Source organism: Sminthopsis crassicaudata, chromosome 2, assembly GCF_048593235.1.
Source record: "Sminthopsis crassicaudata isolate SCR6 chromosome 2, ASM4859323v1, whole genome shotgun sequence".
NCBI classification, from domain to species: Eukaryota; Metazoa; Chordata; class Mammalia; order Dasyuromorphia; family Dasyuridae; genus Sminthopsis; species Sminthopsis crassicaudata.
The window spans coordinates 537998675-538024753 of record NC_133618.1 but is presented as its reverse complement, the minus strand read 5'-3'; the positions used below and the strand labels follow the sequence as shown (position 1 = coordinate 538024753).

At 31.6% G+C, this 26079-nt stretch overlaps 1 protein-coding gene across 5 annotated transcripts in view; it reads left to right on the top strand.

Moving 5' to 3' along the window:
- Nucleotides 1-26079, top strand: part of MAP2K5 (mitogen-activated protein kinase kinase 5) — a 305505-nt gene that overhangs the window by 45707 nt on the left and 233719 nt on the right. For all 5 annotated transcript variants that reach the window (XR_012486952.1, XR_012486953.1, XR_012486954.1 and 2 more), the window contains exons 4-5: nucleotides 21903-21972; nucleotides 25926-25966. Coding sequence is in view for 2 of the 5 variants with exons in the window: in XM_074294728.1 (XP_074150829.1) it covers nucleotides 21903-21972; nucleotides 25926-25966 (111 nt within the window). In the remaining 3 variants the exon portion in view is untranslated. The remainder of the gene's footprint in view (nucleotides 1-21902; nucleotides 21973-25925; nucleotides 25967-26079) is intronic.

Below are 26079 nucleotides of genomic sequence, written 5' to 3'. Positions count from 1 at the left end.
ATTAGAACTTAAGTATTCTGAGTCCTAGTCTTTGTTCTTTCAGTGACATCAATACATATGTAAAAACTTAAAAGCATGGAGAAATGGTAATTCTGTTGACTGTATTTTCACTGAAACCTCTCTCATTAGGCAGTAGTAAAGTGGTATTATTGTGGTATCAACTAAAAACACCACATTGCTTTGTTTTATTTAATACAAGCTATAAAAAACTAGAAAAGATTTCTTTGAAATGTTTCTTTTAGAGTAGGGAAAATGAGACCAAGAGAGATGACGTGATTAACAGAGCATTAGAAAAGTCAATTTTCTATTGACTTCCCATTAGCTTCCATGGGAGTCTTTGTGTATTGAGAATTCAATACTGGGTTCTTCAGTTTCTTGAAAGATAGAGAGCAGGACAAAGGTTCTAGCTCTGACTTTAATATACTGTTAGCTATTCTGAAATTTTAACAGCTTTTTAAAAGAATAAAGTACAAAGCAACACATAAAGTTATGGTTTTCTCATACTCTGTTATTTATATCAGTATTTATTATTTCTCTGGCAGGACCATACAATTAGACCTGTTTTCATAATGTAAAACCAAAATGATTTGCTTACTTAATGGACATTGATTTATGTGGTCATACTGATTATTTGTCAACATTAGTATATACTTATAAACTATCTGTATTTGTCTAATGACCAGGTTGAAATTTCCCTGTTATATCTGTTTTGTTATCTCCATTAATCATTCTTTAGCTTCTTGACTTTAGATTCTAATTATTTTCTTATTCTAGAATAACATTAGATACATGTAGTCATTTTTATTCCTAAGGGTACCTGAACTCTAATGGAACTGCTCTTTACCTTTCATAAAGCCAATTCTCCATTTTAGGGCAAGGAAAGAGAATTATTTTTTCCTTTTGTGATTTTTTTTTTTGTTTTTTATTTTTAAAAAACATGCATAAATAATTTTTAACATTCACCCTTGCAAAACCTTGTGTTCCAAATGTTTTCTCCCTGCCTTCCCTCCACCTCCATCTTTAGACAGCAAGTAATACAATATATGTTAAACATATATTGCAATGTATTGCATAGTGCAATTCTTCTATACATAACTTTCACAATTATCATGCTGCATGAGAAAAATCAGATCAAAAAGGAAAAAATGAGAAAACAAAAAGCAAGCAAACACCAGCAAAAAAAAAAAAAAGAAGAAGAAGAAGTGAAAATACTATGTTGTGATCCACACTCAGTCCCCACAGTCCTCTCTCTGGCTGTAGATGACTTTCTCCATCACAAGCCTATTAGAATTGGCCTGAATCACCTCACTGTTGAAAAGAGCCACCATGTCCATCAGAATTGATCATTGCATCCTTTTATGATTCTTAATGAGAGTAGTAAAGCATAGTTTAATTCTTTTTTTTCTCTTTGCTCATATAGACTTTAATTTGAAGAAAAGTTTTCAATATTTGAACAAAAGTAAGAAAACAAAAGACATTTCCTTTCTTAGAGTCTATAATCAACTTTTCATTTGGTTTTACCCTGCCTTTGTTCAGGAGGTTGGATTTCCATTGAAAGATTCCAGTGATAATGTTTTTGAGTTCTAAATAGTGATAGATTAGAAGAAATAGTGGCCTTGGCCATATGATAACTACACAATAACTGACACTGAAATTTGTTTTTTATGTATGTACCCTGATGTGCTTTCATGACAAGAATTGGAATCATAAAATAAAGGATACTTTTTTCAGTTCTTTTCAGATCTGGTTTTTTCATATAGCATATTTTCTTAATAAATGTATAGCCACTCTTTTAAAAAAACCCTCATAAAACTCCTTAGTTATTTTTAAGTCTTTTGGCTTTTATAACTATTCTTAAGAAAGGTTAGTGAAAGAATCATAATAATAATCACTTAGATTTAATAGTGCTTATAAGGATTAAAAGTTCTTTCCACACAGGAAACCTGGGAAATATTCAGTACAAGTGTTGTTATCCAACACTGTCTCCAAATTGGAAATTAAAGGAATTGCCCAGATAACAACCAGTGTTAGAACTGAAACAAGAACTCCAGTCTTCTATCTCTAAGAAAGTATTCTTTCTACTCTATCGCATTATAAATTGGAGATTTCTTTCATTGGTCAAGCCACAGTTGAAATTAGTGATGTGATGATATAGTAGAAAGTGCATAGGATATGGACTTCAAGGAACCCATTTCTCCTAGTGAGGTTGTAGACCTCTAGTTATCCTCTTTGTGCTTCCATTTTCATTATTGATGACAATGGGGCAGCTAGGTGGCGCAGTGGATAGAGCACCAGCCTGAATTCAGGAGGACCCGGGTTCAAATTTGGTCTCAGACACTTAACACTTCCTAGCTGTGTAACCCTGGGCAAGTCACTTAACCTCAGCCTCAGAAAGAAAGAAAAAATACATTATTGATGACATTATTACTGGTATGACACAAATCAGAAGTTTGTTGTAAGGGAGGACTTTATCAACTGAAAGTTGCTACATAGGTATGAGTTGCTATTACTAACTCAAGAGGCCAGAAATTGGTTTAGCCAGGGTTTCACAGTAAAGGAGAAAATGTTTTACATTTTTCTGGAATGAATTGAAACCTGGAATACTTGCTTAAATGAAACCATTTTCTGGCTGTAGGCCAACACAAACATACATTTTTATCAGTAATGTAAACAGATTTTTGTATTGGAACTGAAAATGTTGCCTTTTTAATTGAAAACTTATCAATTATTTAAATTGCTAGCAGCCTTGGGCTGTTAATTTTATGCATGCTATAATAATGGTGTACAGTGCTATTTGATCTATGTGACACACAGAATATTATATTGTCTGAGGGTTTTGTTGTGAAAATGGGTTGTTGTACAATGTTAAATAATAACTAACATATTAAACCAAAGTCTGTTATCACACATTAGTTTCATTTTATGTAAGTTATTTAGAATTTGTTTTGTTTTCTTCATTAGATATATTTTTAAGAGATAATGAGAAGAAAACAAAGCTATAATAAATTGTTTTTTAAGAAAATGTAAAGTAATTTTGTCTCCAAGGAGATATTTAATGTATTGAAAGAATTCAACAGCCAAGTGTTATTACAGCACTATTGTGATAGCTATGTGTGTTTTGTTATGAGTTTGTGTTAATCAACAATCTGTTTTTATAGCGTAGTTTCTTGTAAGTTACTGTTAGAATATTCCACTACTGGGATCATGGCTTTCCCTCTGACACTATTGCATCTTTTTAATTTCTCCATAAAGTATTTTTTAATTAGAATTTGAAATGTTTTATTAGAAAAAAAATTATGTAGAACCTAAATATTCTGAAAACTAAATACCTGATCATTGCTAATTATTTACGGAGCACAGTTAATTATTTCTTTAATGCAGTTTTTAATTTGTTTTGTTTTGTCTGGAAATCTTTAATACAGCTTTTCTGCTTTCATCATTTTTAGTTTTTAACATTTGGACAACAATGACTTTATTTTCATACCTACATATGGCTCCTTTGGTTGGTTTATCATAAACATTGTCCATCTGATTCTTTGTGACCCTATTTGGGGTTTTCTTTGCAAAGGTAATGGAATGTTTTGCCATTTTCTTCTCAGGCTCATTTTACAGATAAGAAATTGGGGCAAACAAGATTAAGTGATTTGCCCAGGGTCATGTAGCTAATGTCAGAGGTTAGATTTGAACTCAAGAAGGTGAATCTTTCCTAATTTTAGGCCACAATAGCCATTACACCTCCTAGCTGCCCCAGATTAAAAAATAGAAATATAGAATTAGAATATTAAAGCTTGGAAAACATCTTCAAGATCATTAAGAACACATTTCAAATAGCTTAACAAGTCAGTGGAAAACTAGTTCTTTGTCTCTAGTTCAGGGTTCTTTATGCTATTCCTCTATAAAACATAACAGCAGAGAATTTGATAGTTCATTGACTTACCATATTAAGTTATTTCCTTTATTCAGTGTTAAATAACCTTCTGTCAGCTTTTCCTTTTTCTATCCTATTCTCTTCGTATGGGAAAAAACTTGTGAAAACAGTTTACAACTGAATTCCGCCTTGCCACTCTATAAACTTTTACAATATTACCAGGTGCTTTACTTAGACTAAATACCTAAAATAAACTGAGTCTTCAGTGATTGGTTAGTTCTATTTTTAATAATAAAATTATGATAATAATAAAGATGTTACCTTGGCATAAATCCTTAAGGGTTATATATAATTTCCCGGAACACTTCTATAAGTTCACAGTAGTGCATCTGAAGTAAGGAAATTCAGAATTGTGAGCATCGCAGTCATGGTTTAAGCCCAAGAATCCATAAATTAAACCCTGCTACATTTTCCATTGAGTTTTATTGACTCAGCCCAAACCCAAATCTGTTGATCTTCCACTCCACCCCATTACCACTGGACAATATATTTCACCGTGGGTAGTTTGTTTTAAAGAAAGGAAGATGCCAATTCTGTATAATTTATTCTGATAACATTAATCTTATAACAATGACCCTTCTTTATGCTTCTCTGACAATAACAGATTGTTATAAGTAGCAGAAAAGTGAAAATAGAGCAAATTAATTAACTCTCTTGAAACTTGGCTTCCTTTTGTCAGCAACAATAACATGACTGCATTTATAAACAAGATTAGCTAAAAGCCTAAAATACCATTTTACATTTTACAATATATTTTATATGTTGGTCATTTGAGAGAAGGAATAATCTGCTGCAAGACACTGAACAAAGATACTGGTCATTATGGATACTCCTCATCTTAGGCAAGAAAAAAAGTCTTTTTTCATGAAAAAAAAAATCTTTCTTCATCTTAACTTGGAATCTGTATAAATATAAAGAATTATTATTTTGCCAGGAATCACCTCCAAAGACATTAAATGCAGGACTTGCTATATTTGTAAGCTACAGGGGAACTCAAGAAGATGCTAAGTGTTCATTGGCAGTTTATATAGGGAATCCCAGACTGCTGTTCAGGGCAAGTTTCACAGCAGATAATAAAGATATGTACTACATATTACTGAAAAAAATGATTGTAAATTATGGAAAGTGCAGTAAAAGGGCTAGTACTTAGTAAATTAGTATCATAGGAAAAATTAATGGATACAGAAAAAAAAAACCTGGCTGATATTTTTCCCACTTATGCATAAAAACATTTGTTTTTAAATGGTTGCTAAAAAATAAATTAAAAAAAAATGGTTGCTAAGCAGTATCTTCATCAAGACAATATTTGAACTGGTCAAATAAAGCAATCTATTTACAGTGGAATGCTTCATTTGGCCAACTGTCTACATGGCTGGATATTCTTTTTCTTTTTTTCCCCCTCACTTATTTAAACATCAGCTTCCCTGAAGCTACTATTTTAAATAACACAAGTTGTTTTTTCTCTGATTTAAGAAGTAAAGCAAACTTTCTATATTCTAAAAGCTAGGTGAAAGTGTAGATTGCCTCAAGCCAAATATCATGATTCTTTAGTCTTTGGCTGAGTGAATCCTATGAATTTTGAGTTTATCAGCAGATATGACAAGTTAAAACTCTTTCTTGTCAATATGTATTAATTTAAAGTTATCCAGTTTTGATTCCACTTGCTGTTGTGTTATCTAATCCTGCTAATTATAGTTTTGGCAGTTAAAACTAATAATGTCATCATTAAACTTTGCTAACTTTTTATATTTTTTGCTTACAAATCATAAATATATTTATGTGATAAATGTGCAAACAGATTCCCAAAGCTATTCTTTGTTGACCTTTTCTTTTTTGATCTGCTGGGGCAGTTGTGTGCTTCACAGTAATATAATTCAGCAAAGAATCCTGTTACTGAAAGATATAAGAGATAATTGAAGGGCTATATAACAGATGACACAATAAAGTAGTATTGTAATTGAGTTTGTAGACATCTTTCAGTGTTATAATTGTTGGCTTCTCCAAAAGGAAATCTAATAAATTAACTATGGACTACAAATAGTTGGTTAGTTTATTGATTATTGCTGCAATTACTGACTGAACTACATATAATGGGGTAGGCTTGCAGTATTAGCAAAGAAGGAATTTTAAAATTTTATCCTTGGTGGAGAGGAAGTGAGTAAATAAATTTCTTTTTTCTTTATAACTTGAAATATTGTACCAATTGTGTTGTCTGTTAGGTTAGATGAAAGACAAATTTAAGCTGACTTATTGAGGAAGTCAATAAATGTTGGGGAAATTAATAAAATAAATTTTTCTTGTGTCAATATATTGGAAATGTAGAACTAATAATAATATTTTTTATAATTCTTTATTGGCTTTACAAAACTCCTTTCTTCCAGAAAGTAAACAATACACTTTCTATTATAATTAGCTTCTTATGTGTGTGTATATTGTTGTGTTAATAAGGTTGCTTGAAAAATATGCCATTTCTACTGGACAAATCAGTTAAATTTTTTACTATCCATGAAGCAAATTAGCCATTTTAGTATCATAGGCCTTTGGGTAGGGCATATTGCCCTTGTGATAGTGTTTTTGCGACACTTCTAATTTCTTTTTATTCTTCTAGTTTCTCATAGTATTTCTGATTTATCTTCAGAGACCAGAAAGGGAGGGGAAACAAAAACAAAAAGAATGTTTTTTGCCCAAAATGTGATGTACAGTTGTATGGTCAATTCATAGAGCTCCTCTATTGGATTGCAGTGGGCTGCTAGGCCTAAAATGAAACAGCAAGAAGTAAGCAGGTGCAGTTGCTTTAGGGAAACTATGCTATTCTTTTGTTCATCCCTAAAGTTCTCTCTGAAACAAGTGCCCTTTAAAAAAAAAAAAAAAAAACCCACCAATGTGGTGGGGATGTTATATAATTACAGATTATACAATACTGCAGTTTTTAAATATTTGAAATTGAGAATCACAGATTACAATTATGAAGTATCTCTGAATTCCCCTAAGCCGACTTGAAATCCAACAATAATTACTTTTTCTACATCTTCAATAACGTGGTCATTTAGCCTTCATTTAAAAACCTCAAGTGGAGAGGAGCCCCTTACCACCCAAAGAAGCTCATTCTACTGTTAGATGATTCTGATTGTTAGACAAAAAATTTATATGGAACCTATTTTTCTTTTTTAAGGGTCAGGTTCAATGTTAGAAAAAGTTGCCCAACAATTGAAGCTAATGTTCTTTGATTTACTTGCACAGAATAGAAAACCATAATCAGGTTGTGTTTTGTGTGTATGTTTGCAGAAACAGTAAAGAAGCCACATTTTTATAATTTTATTTTTGTTTTTTATTTTTATTCCACACATTCTTTTGAATGTGTGGGAGATGTGGTTTGGGTCCAGTTACAAAATATAAGTATTTAATAGAATAAAACCATAAAATGAATTAATAGCTTAAATCATTCCTCAGAAGACTTGTGATTATAAATTAATCTATCTGTGCTCCAGGAGTAGGTAGAATTAAAAATTTTCCCATGTACCACCCTTTAATTTTTCTTAATATTTCCTAAAAATTTTTATTTTCTTCCCTCTACTAAAAATATCTCCTTAGTACCTTATAAAATATAAAAATCAACTGGGTGGCATTCTGGAATATAAATCGCATTATATCATTCATACCAAGACTTCTCCCAGACTATAATATGTTTACTCTGGTGTTGCTACAACTTTTGCTATCAGAAAATTATGCTGCAATTTATCTTTTTAAAAGGACCTCTTGTTCACTAATATTAAGAATGAAATTTTATTGAATTGATTATCTAGCATACACTCATTTTCATCAGGAATCTTCTGAAAAATCTTTTACCTAAAATTAGAATTCTTTTCCAGTTCAAAAGCTAACAAAAATTCTAAATAAGAAATATAGTCATGAAGTTATAGAGCCACGGTCATAGAAATCTAGAGTTAAAAGGAATCATATAGAACAACAGTTCTTAATGGAGTATTTTATTTTTCCCCATTTACATGTAAAAACAATTTTAAACAGTTGTTTTTAAAACTTTGAGTTCCACATTCTTTGCCTTTCTCCCTTCCCACCCTATCTCATTTAGAATGTATACAATTCAATATAGATTACACATGTGTGTAGTTAGTCTTCCACATTTTCATAGTAGTTATGTTGTGAAGGAGAACGTAGACCAAAAATATCTTCAAGAAAAATAAAGTTTATATGTGGATGCCCATCAATTGGTGAATGGCTGAATAAATTGTGGTATATGAATAGTATGGAATATTATTGTTCTGTTAGAAATGACCAACAGGATGATTTCAGAAAGGCCTGGAGAGACTTACATGAACTGATGCTGAGTGAAATGAGCAGAACCAGGAGATCATTATATACTTCAACAACAATACTGTATAAGGATGTATTCTGATGGACGAGACCCTCTCCAATAATGAGATGAACCAAATCAGTTCCAATAGAGCAGTAATGAGCTGAACCAGCTATACCCAGTGAAAGAACTCTGGGAGGTGACTATGAACCACTACATAGAATTTCCATTCTCTTTTATTTTGTCCGCCTGCATTTTGGATTTCCTTCACAGGCTAATTGTACACTATTTCAATGTCCGTTTCTTTTTGTTCAGCAAAAAAAAAGTGTTTTGGCAATTGTCAACATTGTAAAATTAACCATGCAAATATCTGGTAAATAAAAACTATTATTATTTTAAAAAAATAAAAAAATAAACAAAATGTAGTTAGTAATAATAATAAAAAAAATCTTTAAAAAAAGAAAAATTAAGTTTTTTTTTTTTGTTTTTTTTTTTTTAAAGTATGCTTCATTCAGACACCATCAGTTCATTCTCTGGATATAGATAGCATTTTTCTTTTTCTTTTTGAAAAATTTTCAATGGTAATTATAAAACACTTTCCACATACATAAAGTCAGATCTAATCAATTGGAAGAATATCAAGTGTTCATGTGTAGGATGAACTAATATAATAAAAATGACAATTCTACCTAAATTTATCTACTTATTCGGTGCCATACAGACTCCCAAGAAATTATTTTACAGAGTTAGAAAAATAATAACAAAGTTCATCTAAATTTTCCAAATACATGTAAAGATAGTTTTTAATATTCATTTTTGTAAAACTTTTGTGTTCCAAATTTTTCTTTCTTCCCATACCTCACCATCCCCAAGATAGATAAGTTAAATATGTGCAAATCTTTTAAATGTATTTCTATACTTGTCATGTTCTGTAAGAAAAAAAATTAGATTTTGATCTAATTGCCTTTTGAGGCAAACAAAAACAAAAACCATGAGAAAGAAACAAACCACAACAAATGTGAAAATACCATGCTTTGATCTTATATTCAGCCTCTGTAGTTTTGTCTGTGGATGTGGAGGCATTTCCCATCCCAAATCTATTGGAATTACCTTGATTCACTGCATTATTGAGAAGCATCAAGTCTATCACAGTTAATCATCATATAATCTCGTTGTTACTTTGTGCAGTGTTCTCTTAGTTCTATTTACTTCACTCAGCATCAGTTCATGTAAGTCTTTCCAGGCTTTTCTGAAATCAACCTACTCATTATTTCTTATAGAACAGTAATCCATTACCTTCACATACCATAACTTATTCGGATATTCCCTAATTGACAGGCATCTACTCAATTGCCACAAAAAGAGTTTCTATAAACATTTTTGCACATGTGGATCCTTTCTCCTCTTTTATGATTTTCTTGGGATCTGTAGATCCAGTAGTGACACTGTTGGATCAAAGGATATGTACAGTTTGATAGCCCTTTCACCAAAGTTTTATATTTCTCTCCAGAATGGTTGGATCACAACTCCACCAACAATGTATCAGTGTCCCAATTTTCTCACATCCCCTCCAACATTTATCATTGTCTTGTCCTATCATCTTAGCCAATCTGAGAAGTGTGAAGTAGTATCTCAGAGATGATTTAATTTGTATTTCTCTAAAAAGTTGTGGTCTAGAACATTTTTTCAAATGATTAGAAATTACTTTAATTTCTTCATTTGAAAATTGTCAGTTCATACATTTTAACAATTTAGAAATTAGGGAATGAGTGGTATTCTTATAAATTTGACTCTGTGTTCTCTATATTTTAGAAATGAGGCCTCTATCAGAAACACAGGCTATAATTTTTTTTCCCCTTCAGCTTTCTGCTTCCTTTTAATTGTGATTGCATTAGTTTTGTTTGGGCAAAATCCTTTTAAATTACTATAATCAAAATTTGGGTGTTATTTTTCATCATAACTCCTTTAGAGTTATCTTGGTAAATTTTATTGCTGAGAATAGTTATGTCATTCATAATTGATCATTTTATGATATTGCTGTTACCTTGTACACAGGACCTTTCCCTTTTCATCAGCTTATGCAAGTATTTCTGCATTTTTTTGAGGGTATCCTGTTTAGCATTTCTTATAGCACAAGCATATTCCATCAAAATTACATATCACAATTTATTAGCCATTCCCTAATTGGTACACATCCCTTCAATTTCCAATTTTTTGCCCCCAGAATAGAGCTACTTATATTTTAAATATAGATCATTTCCCTTTTTGTTTTTGTTTTAAATATAGATCCTTTTCCTTTTTGTTTTATTTGCATTTCTCCAGTAGCTATAGATAGCTACCTCATCTGAAAACAGCTCTTATCTTTTAATCATTTATCATTTGGGCAATGGCTTAGATTTTTAAAAATTTAATTCAGTTCATTATATATTTGAGAAATGAGGTCTTTATGAGATAAATTTGTTTTAGATTTTATTTCACAATTCCACTAACTATATTCTTCCCTCTTCCCCCACACCCTGGTTTATTCTAGTCTCTCTCTTTTTGAAAAGTGTTTTGCTTTTGACTGTCCCCACAGATCTGCCCTCCCTTCTATCACCTCCCCCACCTCCTTTTCCCCCTTCCTTTCCTGTTATCCTCTAGGGTAAGAGAGATTTCTGTATCCAGTTGAGTATGTGTGTTATTTCCTCTTTGAAGTAATTATGAGGAAAGTAACATTTATTTACACCCCTTAAGCTCCTCCTTTTCCTCTCCATTGAAAAAGCTTTTTCTTGCCTCTTTTATGTGTGACAATTCTCTATTTCCCTTTCTCCCAGTACATTCCTCTCTCACTCCTTAATTTTATTATTTTAGATATCATCCCTTCACATTCAACTAATGGCTGTGCCCTCTATATATTCTCCTTCTAACTGCTTTAAAAATGAGAAAGTTTGAGTTACAGGTAACATCTTTCCATGTATAAATTTGAACAGTTTAACCTTTTTTAATTTCCTTATGATTTCCCTTTCCTATTTTTATACTTCTTTATATATTTATATATATACATATTATATATATTATACATACTTTATATTCCTTTTTATACTTCTCTAGAGTCTTGTATTGAAAAGTCACATTTTCTTTTATTCTGATCAATAATCAAGCATCAATAATATTTGAAAATCCTCTATTTGCTTGAATGTCAATTTTCCCCCTGAAGAATTATATTCAAATTTTGCTGAATAGGTGATTTTTGGTTGCAATCTGCATTCCTTTGTTCTCCAGAATATCATATTTCCAGCTCTCTAGTCCTTTAATGTAAAGGCTGTGAAATTTTATATTATTCTGTGTCTTCACAATACTTGAATTGTTTCTTTCTGGATGCTTGCAATTTTTTCCTTTATCTGGAAACTCTGGAATTTAGCTATAATATTCTTAGAAATTTTCATCTGGGGATTTCTTTCAGGAAGTGATTGGTGGATTTTTTCAGTTTCTCTTTTTTAGAACCCTCTGATTCTAGAACATCAGAGCAGTTTTCCTTGACAATTTTTTGAAAGATAATGTCTAGGCTCTTTTTAAAATCATGGTTTTTAGGTTGTTTAATATTTCTTAAATTGTCTCTCTTGGATCTGTTTTCAAGATCAGTTATTTTTCCATTGAGATATTTTACATTGTCTTCTAGTTTTTCATTCTTTGGTTTTATTTTATTGTTTCTTGAGTTCTTCTAAAGTCATTAGTTTCCACTTACCCAATTTTCATTTTTAAGGAATTATTTTCTTCAGTGAGCTTTTGTATTTCTTTTTCCATTTATGTGCATTTCAAGTAGTTTTCTTTAGTGGGTTTTTTCCTTCATTTAGTCAGTTCTGCTTTTTTAGGCATTCTTTTCCTTATCAGCTTTTTATTTGTCCTTTGCCATTTTGTCTAGTTTGTTTTTTAAAATGTTATTTTCTTCTATATTTTTTGTGTCTCCTTTACCAAAGAAGACTTGTTTTTCATGCTTTTCTTGCATTGCTCTCATTTCTTTCCCCAATTTTTCTTCTACTTCTCTTATTTGATTTTCAAAATCCTTTTTGAGCTTTTCTGTGACCTTAGACTAATTCATATTTTCTTGAAAGTTTTGGAATTAGGAGTTTTTTACTTTATTATCTTCTGAGTGTGCATTTTGATCTTCCTTGTCATCATATCAACTTTCTGTGGTGAGAATTATTTTCTGTTGTTTGTTCATTTTCCCAGACTATTACTTGATTTTTAATTCTTTGTTTAAAAAAGATTCTTCCTGGATATCTTCAACATAAAGAAGATCCAACTCACTTCCAGTTGATCAATGATGGACAGAAATAACTACACTCAGAGAAGGAACACTGGGAAGTGAATGTAAATTGTTAGCACTACTGTCTATCTACCCAGGTTACTTATACCTTCGGAATCTAATACTTAATGTGTAACAAGAAAATGGTATTTACACACATATATTGTATCTAGGTTATATTGTAACACATGTAAAATGTATGGGATTACCTGTCATGGGGGGGGGGGGGAAGGAGTGGAGGGAGGGAGGGATAATTTGGAAAAATGAATACAAGGGATAATATTATAAAAAAAAAAAGATAATTGTATAAATATGTTTACATATATTGAATATTGTATAGCATATATTGGATTGCTTACTATCTAGGAGAGAGGGTGGGGGGAGGAGGGGAAAATTTGGAACACAAGGCTATGCAACTGTCAATATTAAAAAATAATGCATGCATATTTTTTGAAAATAAAAAGTTTTGATATTAAAAAAAAAAAAAAAGATTCTTCCGCCAAGATGAGAGTACACTATCCCAACCTTCAGGAATTTTGTGCAGCTGTTTTCAGAGATACTGCTAGGAACCTGTAAATTTTCAGTCCTTCTCAGATGATATGATCTAAGGAGAGATGTGTTTACTACTCTCCTGGCCTATACTCTGGTCTGTAAGTGATCACAAGCACTCTTTTGTGTCCTGGGACTGAGGATTTTGAACTCAAATGAGGTGTGAATGTGAATTATGAATGCTTATTTTCTTGTATAATTTGTAAATACATGGTAAGCACAAGCAGGCACATTATAGATGAGGACTTGCATGGTGACGATAGAATATCATCAGACAAATGTATGACTAGAAAAAGAAATGGGTCTGTCATGAGGAGATTTTTTTTTAAATAGCTTTTTATTTTTCAAAATATATGCAAGGATAGTTTTCACCCCTGTAAAATCTTGTGGAAACTCAAACTTTTTATTATTTTTTAATTTTGTTTTTTATTAATTTTTATAATTATAACATTTTCTTTGACAGTACATAGGTAAATTTTTTTTTTTTTTTTTTTTTTTTTTTACTACAACATTATCCCTTGTACTCCCTTCTATTCCGAGTATTTCCCCTCCTTCCCTCCACCCCCTCCCCTAGATGGCAGGCATTACCATACATATTAAATATCTTATAGTATATCCTAGGTACAATATATATGTGCAAAACCGAATTTTGTTGTTGTTGTTGCAAAGGGAGGATTGTATTCGCAAGGTAAAAATAATCTGGGAAGAAAATAATAATAATAATAATAATAATAATGCTCACAGTTTACACTCATTTCCCAGTGTTCCTTTTCTGGATGTAGCTGATTCTGTCCATCATTGATCAATTGGAATTGGATTAGCTCTTCTCTATGTTGAAGATATCCACTTCCAACAGAATACATCCTCATACAGTATCATTGTTGAAGTGTACAATGATCCCCTAGTTCTGCTCATTTCACTCAGCATCAGTTGATGTAAGTCTCTCCAAGCCTCTCTGTATTCCTCCTGTTGGTCATTTCTTACAGAACAATAATATTCCATAACATTCATATACCATAATTTATCCAACCATTCTCCAATTGATGGACATCCATTCATATTCCAGTTTCTAGCTACTATGAAAAGGGCTGCCACAAACATTTTGGCACATACAGGTCCCTTTTTCTTCTTTAGTATTTCCTTGGGATATAAGCCTAGTAGTAGCACTGCTGGGTCAAAGGGTATGCACATTTTGATAACTTTTTGGGCATAATTCCAGATGGCTCTCCAGAATGGTTGGATTCTTTCACAACTCCACCAACAATGCATCAGTGTCCCAGTTTTCCCACAGCCCCTCCAACATTCATCATTATTTGTTCCTGTCATCTTAGCCAATCTGACAGGTGTGTAATGATATCTCAGAGTTGTCTTAATTTGCATTTCTCTGATCAATAGTGATTTGGAACACTCTTTCATATGAGTGGAAATAGTTTTAATTTCATTATCTGAAAATTATCTATTCATATCCTTTGACCATTTATCAATTGGACAATGGCTTGATTTCTTATAAATTAAAGTCAATTCTCTGTATATTTTGGAGATGAAGCCTTTAACAGAACCTTTAACTGTAAAATGTTTCCCCAATTTGTTACTTCCCTTCTAATCTTGTTTGCATTAGTTTTGTTTGTGCAGAAACTTTTTAATTTGATGTAATCAAAATTTTCTATTTTGTGATCAATAATGGTCTCTAGTTCTCCCTTGGACACAAACTCCTTCCTCCTCCACAAGTCTGAGAGGTAAACCATCTCCTGTTCCTCCAATTTATTTATGATTTCGTTCTTTATGCCTAAATCTTGGACCCATTTTGATCTAATCTTAGTATGTGGTGTTAAATGTGGGTCCATGCCTAGTTTTTTGCCATACTAATTTCCAGTTTTCCCAGCAGTTTTTGTCAAATAATGAATTCTTATCCCAAAATTTGGGATCTTTGGGTTTGTCAAACACTAGATTGCTATTTTTATTCACTATCTTGCCCTGTGAACCTAACCTATGCCACTGATCAACTAGTCTATTTCTTAGCCAATACCAAATGGTTTTGGTGACTGTTGCTTTATTATATAGGTCTAGATCAGGTACAGCTAGACTACCTTCATTTAGTTTTTTTTTCATTACTTCCCTTGAAATTCTCAACCTTTTGTTGTTCCATATGAATTCTGTTGTTATTTTTTCTACGTCATTAAAATAGTTTCTTGGGAGTCTGATTGGTATGGCACTAAATAAATAGATTAGTTTAGGGAGTATTGTCATCTTAATTATATTCCCTCGGCTTATCCAAGAGCACTGAATGTCTTTCCAATTATTTAAATCTGACTTTATTTTTGTGGCAAGTGTTTCATAATTCTGCTCATATGATTCCTGACTCTCCTTTGGTAGATATATTCCCAAATATTTTATACTATCGACCGTTATTTTGAATGGAATTTCTCTTTATATCTCTTGCTGTTGGATTGTGTTGGTAATGTATAAAAATGCTGAGGATTTATGTGGATTTATTTTGTATCCCGCAACTTTGCTAAAATTCTGAATTATTTCCAATAGCTTTTTAGCAGAGTCTTTGGGATTCTCTAAGTATACCATCATGTCATCTACAAAGAGTGATAAGTTGATTTCCACATTTCCTACTCTAATTCCTTGAATCTCTTTCTTGGCTTTTATTGATGAGGCTAGAGGTTCTAGTACTATATTGAATAGTAATGGTGATAGTGGGCAACCTTGTTTCATTTCTGATCTTACAGGGAAAGGTTCTAGTTTATGGCCATTACATATGATGTTTACTGAAGGTTTTAAATATATGCTCGTTATTATTTTAAGGAATAGTCCATTTATTCCTATACTCTCAAGCGTTTTTAATAGGAATGGACATTGGATTTTATCAAATGCTTTTTCTGCATCTATTGAGATGATCATATGGTTTTTATTAATTTGATTATTAATATGGTCAATTATACTAATAGTTTTCCTAATATTAAACCAGCCCTGCATTCCTGGTATAAATCCTGCTTGATCATAGTGTATTATCCTGGGGATGATTTTCTGAAGTCTTTTTGCTAATATCTTATTTAAGATTTTAGCATCAATATTCATTAAGGAAATTGGTCTATAGTTTTCTTTCTCAGTTTTCGATCTACCTGGTTTAGGTATCAGTACCATGTCTGTGTCATAAAAGGAATTTGGTAGGACTCCTTAAATCCCTATTTTTTCAAATAATTTATATAGCATTGGAGTTAGTTGTTCTTTAAATGTTTGGTAGAATTCACATGTAAATCCATCTGGTCCTGGGGATTTTTTCTTAGGAAGTTGGTTAATAGCTTGTTCTATTTCTTTTTCTGAGATGGGACTATTTAGACTACTTACTTCTTCCTCTGTTAATCTGGGCAAGCTATATTTTTTGAAGGTATTCTTCCATTTCATTTAAGTTATCGAATTTATCGGCACAAAGTTGAGCAAAGTAGCTCCTAACTATTGTTCTAATTTCCTCTTCATTAGTGGTGAGTTCTCCCTTTTCATTTTCAAGACTAACAATTTGCTTTTTCTCTTTCCTTTTTTTAATCAGGTTTACTAAGGGTTTGTCTATTTTGTTGGTTTTTTCATAGAACCAACTCTTAGTTTTATTAATTAATTCAATAGTTTTTTTACTTTCAATTTTATTAATCTCACCTTTTATTTTTTGAATTTCAAGTTTTGTGTTTGTCTGGGGTTTTTTAATTTGTTCCTTTTCTAGCAATTTTAGTTGTAAGCCCGATTCGTTGGCCCTCTCTTTCTCTATTTTATGAAAGTAGGTCTGTAGAGAGATAAAACTTCCCCTTATTACTGCTTTGGCTGTATCCCACACATTTTGGTATGATGTCTCATTATTGTCATTTTCTTGGGTGAAGTTATTAATTATGTCTATGATTTGCTGTTTTACCCAATCATTCTTTAGTATAAGATTATTTAGTTTCCAATTATTTTTTGGTCTATTTTCCCCTGGCTTTTTATTAAATGTAATTTTGATTGCATTATGGTCTGAAAAGGATGCATTTACTGTTTCTGTCTTACTGCATTTGATTTTGAGGTTTTTATGCCCTAGTATATGATCAATTTTTGTATAGGTTCCATGAACTGCTGAGAAGAAAGTATACTCCTTTCTGTCTCCAGTTAGCTTTCGCCAAATATTTATCATATCAAACTTTTCTAGTATTATATTTACCTCTTTGACTTCTTTCTTATTTATTTTGTGGTTTGATTTATCTAATTCTGAGAGTGCAAGGTTGAGATCTCCCACTATTATAATTTTGCTGTCTATTTCTTCTTGCAGCTCTCTTAATTTCTCTTTTAAGAATTTAGATGCTGCACCACTTGGTGCATATATGTTTAATATTGATACTGCTTCATTATTGATGCTACCCTTTAGCAGGATATAATGCCCTTCCTTATCTCTTTTAATTAGATCAATTTTTGTTTTTGCTTGATCTGAGATGAGGATGCTACCCCTGCTTTTTTTGGCTTTGCCTGAAGCATAGTAGATTCTGCTCCACATTTTTACTTTTAGTTTGAATGTATCATCCTGTTTCAGGTGTGTTTCCTGTAAACAACATATAGTAAGATGTCATGGGGGAGATTGAGCAAATAAGCAGCGTAGACCCCAACATTCTCCAGGAAGACCTACCTATCACCTCTCCCTTCTAAGCATCTTGGGAAGCATCTCATTCTCTTGTGGATGTAAGGAAAGGACAGCAAGACACAGGTTGGGTAGCACAGATGGCTAGCATTCTTCATCACTCAAGAATATCAACGTCAATGAGATCTTACATCTCTCGAAGTGTGGTACTTGTATTCTGAAGCACTGATTTGAGAAGTTACCTGTTTTTACACAGAAGGTGGAAAACAGTGTTGTTCTTTTTTTAATATAAGAAATAGGTACTTGAGAAAACTGGTGTCTGAAAAAAACTGCTGGTGAAAGGGAAAATGAAACATGCTTGTTATATCCTCTCAGAAATTCACTCAAGAACACTCATTTAATGAAATGTCTTATAAGATGGGTGATATTGGTTGAGCTGGAAAGATTAGCATATTTCTGCTTGTGTTTTTGTCGCAAGTTAAATGACTCCATTATAGATATACCATGATTCAGTATAAGTATTCTTATAGAATTTTTCTTCCAGAACAATTACCTTGTAGAAAGTATTTTTCATTTGTTAAATACTTTAAAATTATGTTAAATACTTTCTTAGTCTGGTTATTTGGATAGTGTTTAGTTGGTTTTGTTGTGATTTTTAGTTTTTGTGTTTCTTGTTCTTCATTTAAAAAAAACAAAACTATTGTACTTTTAGTGTTATAATATCCTTCTCAATTTTTTCCAATTTTCCAGGAAGGAAAAAAACCACTGTAATTATTGATTGAATTTGCTATTAGAATTTAAATTAAGTTGATTACAAATAGGAAAAGTGTTAGTTAACTATTAGATAACAAAACATAGCCACAGAAAACATGTACTACTTATCCCCTTGCTGAATGTGGTCCTTAGTCTTAAATTAATTAGATTTTGGATAACTACTAAACTTTGTGTCACATCCTTATTAAAATTGTTTTAAGAATTTTTTAAGAGCATCTCAGAGGGATACTGAAAATAGCTCATTCGGGAGATTCCATTAACAAATACTGATTAATTTTTACTTAGCTTATTGATTATTGCCTCAGTTACTGTATTATGAGGAAGAAAACACCAGGAAACAAATTTGATAACTGTTAATACTAACTTTGATTTAAGGAAGCATTTTTGCATTAGTAATTTTGTATGAGAAAATGCTAGAAAAATTTTGGCAGGTAGATAAAATAAGGCTTATTTAAATATATGTGTGTGTGTGTGTGTGTGTGTGTGTGTATAATCATGCACACACATACACACATGATGCCCTAGACTCATACAAGATTACAGGTGTTCACATAGGATTATAGATATATAATAAATACTATGGATCCAGCTAGTGACTTTGCAAATATTACTTTGGTTTTTCTGGCTGATGTGAGTATCTTGGTAGCATGAGGCTACCTTTTTTTGAAGTACTTTTCAAGCCTAGTAATTTAGTATTTGGAATTATTGATGACTTTATTCCTGTTTAAAAAGACATAGGGGCTATTCTTCCTCTCTTCTCTGTCTTCAGAATAGAAGATAGGAGAAAATGTAAATTTTGGAAAGAAGAGAACACAAAGAAGAGGTTGGCTTGAGGTCAGAAAGAAGAAATGGTACCTTTTTCTGGGGTTTTTTTGGCACTTTTTGATATAGAAGAGGCACAGTTAGTGCCTGAGTTCCTGGGAATTCTTAGTTTTATGGCAATTCAGAAATTGGCTCACTCTTCTTCATAAAAGTCATTCTAGCCTGGTATTTGAAATGGTATTAAGCTTGTACCAGTGGTAAGAATTTAGTTTGGGAGACCTTGTTTTATAACAAACCTTCATCATTTAATTTATTTTATTCAGACATGTAAAACTTCTTTCCCCTTTGGTCTTAATTGGAAATCCCCCATAATACAAGATTTTAGTGGAAGAATATCTATTTAACATTTGAAGGAGCTCAGTAAAAAAAAGAAATTCTTTTAGAAAAATTAGTAAATTAGCCATCTAACACCATTAATGGTAATTGTGAGAATAGTTACCATATAAAAAGAAATGTAAATTTCCAGAAATTTTCCAGTGACACCAGTAGTCAAAATTTATCAATTATATGCCAAAGATCTAAAGTGAAAAGACAGAATTTTTATTTATTTGTGAGGTAGAGAAATAAAACAAGAAAACAGGCCAATTTCATGCATGCAAGGTTTTATAGTAGGAAAAAATGCATTGCACCTGTCCTTACCCTTTACATTTAAGGGTATTTGTTTTCAAACTTGACCTCAAGCACCATTTTCAGACACCTCTATAATTAATTTGTTATATTAAGACATAAGAAGATTTTGTTAGCTTTGGTTTCTAGAAATGTGTTGAAATGGCAACTGAAATTACTTACCTATTGTACATAGCAGTTAATTAAAGAAAAGCATTAAGTATGGGAGAGCAGTACGGCTGCTGTTGTCTTGTATCAGTATAAAAAGGCAGTAATTTTTTTGACAGCCACTGATTGGAAAGTTGCTTGCAGCCTTCCAGAAGCAAGGGGTACATGCTGTGGATCAATAACTGGCAAATTTTCCATTAAAAAGAATACCTGAGCAATGTTCCAAATAGCCACTGGCATCTTAATTTTCCATGGAAACCTCAAACACTCAAGTGCCGAGGACAAGTCATTTTCGGACAATTTTTCCAGACTACTTGTTAACAGTTATTGCTGTCCCAAAAGGTTGACAGCCTACATGATTGATATTTCATTTACTTGTCATCACTGTTTGAGTAATGGCGAATGCTGTATTTCTGTGGTTTTAAGGAATATAGTCTCCTGAAAGACGTTTGCCTTAGTATATATTCCAGGGAGGATGTAGTGCACATTTAAACTGTATGTATATAAGTCTTTAGGGTCATGGAATGAGAGAACCTATCTCTTTTACAGTTTGAAGCCTCTGGAGAGCACATTTTTGTAGCCCCTTAGCTATCAGAAATCTACCTTCACTTTATTTTTTATAAGGGCAAAGAGATCTTTTCATGTATTATTTGTGATTTCCTAAGATAATGCAGAATTTTATGATCCCTTGTATTTTTTTGCAAAATTCACTTGGATTCAATTACATACACTTAATTCCAGTGTATATAATAATTATTCTTTAAGAATGACACTGTGCAGAAAAGTACTGTAAAATTATATGTAGTGAGAAACTTTTTAGGAAGTCAGCAAAGGATTGGACAGGAGATATTCCCCAAATGTTGCAATTAAATGGTAATCATTTGTCTTTTAAGAAGAGTGCCTTTAGAAGTACCCTCTCAGATTATTTCATCAGCAGTTTTTTTTTTTTTCTATCAAGAACATTTTGAGTCATCTGTTAGTAGGAGTGAAGGAACAAAAGCCATCTCTAAGTGTGGTGTTCACTTAGATTTTAACGATTCATGCTAGGACCCATAATTGCCAAAATAAGAGGAATAAGCTAGTAAAAACTAATATTTATTTAACCTCAAAATTTAATTATAATGATTAATAAAATAATTTTATCCCTGTGAGGATTCCTGAAAGTATTTTCATTTCCTAAGTTTCTTCATTGTTATAAGTGTAATGTGCATTGAAGTAGTCTATAACAAAATGTCTATAAGGATAAGGCTTCTTTGTTTTGTTATGGGTTTGAACTTGCTTGGAACTTGGCAGTAATCCTCTTGTATTGCTTTAATTCTACCTTCTTTTGGAACCTCTCACAGTACACATTAATGTAACAGGCTTTTTGATTTAGATTTGATTATTTTTTCATTGGACACACACACACACACACACACACACACACACACACACACACACACACACAAAATTTATTTCCTTAGCTGGCATGTGCATCAAAGTCAAATCTGAAACATTTATATCTTTATTTACTAAATTGGGGCAGAAGTTGTGTGGGATAGAGACAATATAGTATGTTCTATTTAATAAGTGACATTTTAAAATACTTTTAAGAGATTATATACCAATATAAAGTTTTAATCAACATTTTTACTTTTTAAAATCAGTGTCATTTGTATCTGGGGGATTATACTGTATTAAACTTTTAGGCCTATCATTTACTATAGTCATTTTGATTTTCAAATGGGGGAAAGTATTCTCAAGGCTGATATGTATATAAGCAATTAAAAAAAAAAGTACTATGAATTAAACAACCCATGAGTGTCCATTCCAGTATTCATGCATTACTGAGTAATCTCTTTCTGTAATCTCTTTGCAGTATTATTCCACAGTAATGGAACAGCAAGTAAATGGACAGTTAATAGAGCCTCTGCAGATATTTCCAAGAGGTAATGTTTAACAGATTCTAATCAACAATGATTATTTCAGTAAACTGTTTCATCAACAGTTATGTTTTCCAAAGGTTTAAATGCACATAACATGATGTTTAGCTCTTTAATTCGAAAAAACAAAAGAAGTATTCATTATCGTGGGGATTGCAGACTATATTATAGTTATGGCAGATAAAATATCTAATTTACTAGAGTAAATTAAACTAACTAGATTGTATTTTGTTTCAAAGTGCACATTTATATACGCTTAGAGAACTCTTTGGGATTTTCACGTTTTCCAATCCAAGGCAAATGAATAACTTTAATTCTAGTTATTTGTAAATTGTGACTCATGATGATGGCCAGTGAGTGCTGTTATTGAGTAGAATATTTTCAGTCAGTGGGGAAATAAAATTAGCTAACATTTTTTAAGGGAGGAAAAATTAGTAGAACTTTTAGTGATTTGGTTTGTTATTTGGAGAAATGTCTCTATAAACAATGGGAAGTTCACATGCACGGTTGTTTAATAGTTAACCTTTTAAAAATTATGTAGGGGCAGAAGGTGATGCATGGAACCAAGTTGTCTTTTTGTTTCTGTATTAGTTGGTCTTTTACCAGATGTGAATATTTGAAATGTGGACCCTTTTCCTTATTTGGATAATGTTGAAGAGGAAGAGTTTATTTTAATCCATTAATACTTTCCAATTTATCTATTGCCTGTCTAGGAATTCAGAATTAATGATGCTGATAAATTTCAGTTCTTTAAGTATATCTTCCAGCATTAAATCAATTAAAATAATGAAAAATTTAACTTATCCTTGTTAATTTGCTTTTGTACAAATAATCATAGAATGAGTTTTCTATAAAATATTCCAGACTTTCCTACTTGTGACTGAAGTTTGAAGAGGACAATTAACCAATAGGAATCTTATTCACACTAACAAGATCTTAAAAGAAAGTTTGCTGACTTATGTACAGAGGTTTGGAAGCATAACAACACTGAAATTTTAGTCTTTCAGAAAACCAATTTTTTTTTTTTTTTTGCCATCTTAAAATTTTCTACCAATTCCTTTCCAAGATTATCAATATGCTAGTTGTAATGTAATACACATTATTTGTATAATATTATAAAGAATTAATTTAAGTACTGCTTCTAATCCATATTAGCTATGTGATCCTGGGCAAGTCACTTTTTCCTATCCTATCCTACAATAAAACTACAAATTACTGAGCAATTGCGAATCCGTTTTGATAGAGGGAGTTTTCTCACCCGACATTGCTCTACATCATGACTCCAGGGGGAGAAAAGGAAATTTTTTAAACTTCCTCTATTTTGATAGTCTTATTTTTTATTTTATACTTAAAACTTTCCAAGTTCAGTTTAAATTCTTTAAGGACTCAGTTTATTATAGTCATACTGCCCAGCATACTTTTTTGGTATTCTTACAGATAGATATACATAGCTGTAGAGATAGAAAGTAACTGAAAAAAATTATACCCTCTGAGCATTGCTCTATCTGAGCAATTCTGAAGGATTTTTTTATTAGATATTTTTAAATTATTAATTTGTTAATGATAATATCAGTATTTTATGATACTTGATATTTATCTCATACTTTAAGGTTTTCTACATTATCTTAATATATTAATTATTGTTCCCATATTTTGAAGGATATAAAAGTTAAAGTATTTAAGGTCAGAAGAATTGGGAGCATTAACGAAAACAATTGCTATAGATAAGGGAAAGCTACTCCAAAGTACTAGAAATTATCAATGTCAGAGCTAGTATATATTCATTAATTCTATATTGCTTCATATAATTATACCATATCAAAGCTGAAAAGGACCTTAGGCTTCATCTAGTCCATTTTCCACATGAGGAAACTAAGGCTTAAATTGAATGACTTTTCTAAAATGACCTAGCCAATAAAAATGCAGAGCTGATATTGAACTTATTTGTCTAATTTCAAATCCAGGATCTTCTCCTACGTCATGAGCTCTCTGATTATCTTGTGTCATCTTTAAATACTCAGGCAGTGGGAGGCTAGATCTCCTTGTTACTAAAATTCTTTTGATTTTGTATGCATAATTTGTAGCAGTTTATAATAATTTGTTGCTCTTTAATTATAAGTGAGATGGACAAGTAGGATTTGGAAATGTGCAAAATTGAGGTTCAAACACATCTTCAAAGCCTTTGACCTGATAGGGAGAAAGAAAAAATGATTCAATTTCAACACATTCACATAAATTCTACTTTCCATAGCTTCTTTGAATATTTGAATAGTGATTTGAAATGTATGCGTCCTCTTTACAATTAAAATGTAGTTTTAATTATAAACAAATATAAAAACTCATTAAATTTTTAATAACTTGAGTTTCTGTGATTATGAGAAGTATTGTTATCATCAGCATAAGTTCTACATCTTATGATTCCAGGCTGTCTGACCCTGCTCAAGTCATTTAGACTTTGTCTACCTCACAAGCTCTGAAAGACCATCAGGTGCAGAGCAGTTGCTCATCTGTATTACTTGAGGGAATTCCTTACTGGGAGTTCTTATGTATCAGAAATTGTAGATCCAGTCCAAAAATACCAGACTGCTTGAACTTTTGGATTTTAAGGAATTAATTTTTTTGCATAGCTTTTAATTTCTTGATCATAATAGTTTAAGGAGCCATATGAGCACACATGAAAATAATTGGAGATAAAGATTAAAGTCTGTTCATTACTCACAATGAAGAACTTATTAAAAGTGTATATATATGAAATACTTCAGTGGATATATATTTAGTGTCCTTTAGCAGCTATTGATGGGCTGTCAGGAACCTGGCATCAAGTGTATGTGTCCACTGTTTTGTTCAAAAGGCTTATTTACATATGAAAGAAAAGTATATTGAAACCTAGATTATAATTTATTTAAGAAAAATACTTATTCTCAACTGGATGTGATTTGCATATTCCTTTTAAGAAACATTTACAAAGAATATTTATCAGACTATCAAACTGCTGAAAGAATAAATTGGGACTTTCAAATGTACTGGAAATAGGTGAAATAAAATGAAAAAAAAAACCTGATATATTTAGTAATTGTAATTATTGCTCGTAACTACTGATTAATAAATAGCTCTTTCTCACTGTCAAAACAAAAGTAAAATACATGTGCATCTAAGAGAAGAAAAATCAGGGTTATCCTTCTTAAAACAATCCATCAAAATTGACAGACCCTTAATATACAATTTGTAGGGCACTATAGTTTTCAAATGAAAACAATTCATAACATGTAGCCAAGAGCTTTTTTGTATTTTTAACACTTGATAGAAAAGGATTTGCTGAATAGGAAAAGTGCTAACTTGGAAAAGAGAATGTAAAGAAATTATATTTCTCCCCTGGTACTCCATCTTCAGACCTAAATATTAATATATGTCATTATTTATAAACAACATGATGTAATGAGTTTGGTATTTTTGTGCTTCAATATAACCCCATTTGCTTATGGTTATATAAACTGATCCCTAATCTTGAATAGTGCTCCTTGTAACCTGCAACAGTCTTTTTGAAAGAAGTTAAAAAAAAAAAAAAAAACCATGATGTTCAAAGAAAGAAACATTTATTTTTAAGATACTTTAAATGATAGAGGAAATTAAATGTAAGAGAGTGAAAAGATATTATAGAAATTTGAGTTATGAAAGGAATCTAATCATGTTAGCTCAGTTAACTTGATTTTGGTATGTTTTAAGCCGAAATTGGAATTTATATTAGGTAATGTCAGAAAGCTCTTTGCATTTATAAATGCTCACTCCTGCAAGTTAAAAACCCTGGTTCATAATTCCCACTTTGGGTCTAGGGAGCCACTTTTCAATCATTTCTCTCTGCTAATTTTGGTGTCACCCTCATTTCTTTTTAAACGATTCATTTTGAGCAAATTTGTAAATGGCCCTGATGTGTTCTACAATTTAGTCAATTACTGTTTCAGCCTGCAAGCCTCCTGGGAAACGGAACATACATGGCCTGAAGGTACGAATTTCAATAATTGTTTCAGTAAAGTTAGATGGATTTGTAATGCTGTGTTCCACTTATTGAAATGTCAAATAAAACTGCACTTTCTCAAGCTCTGACAAGCAGTTTTT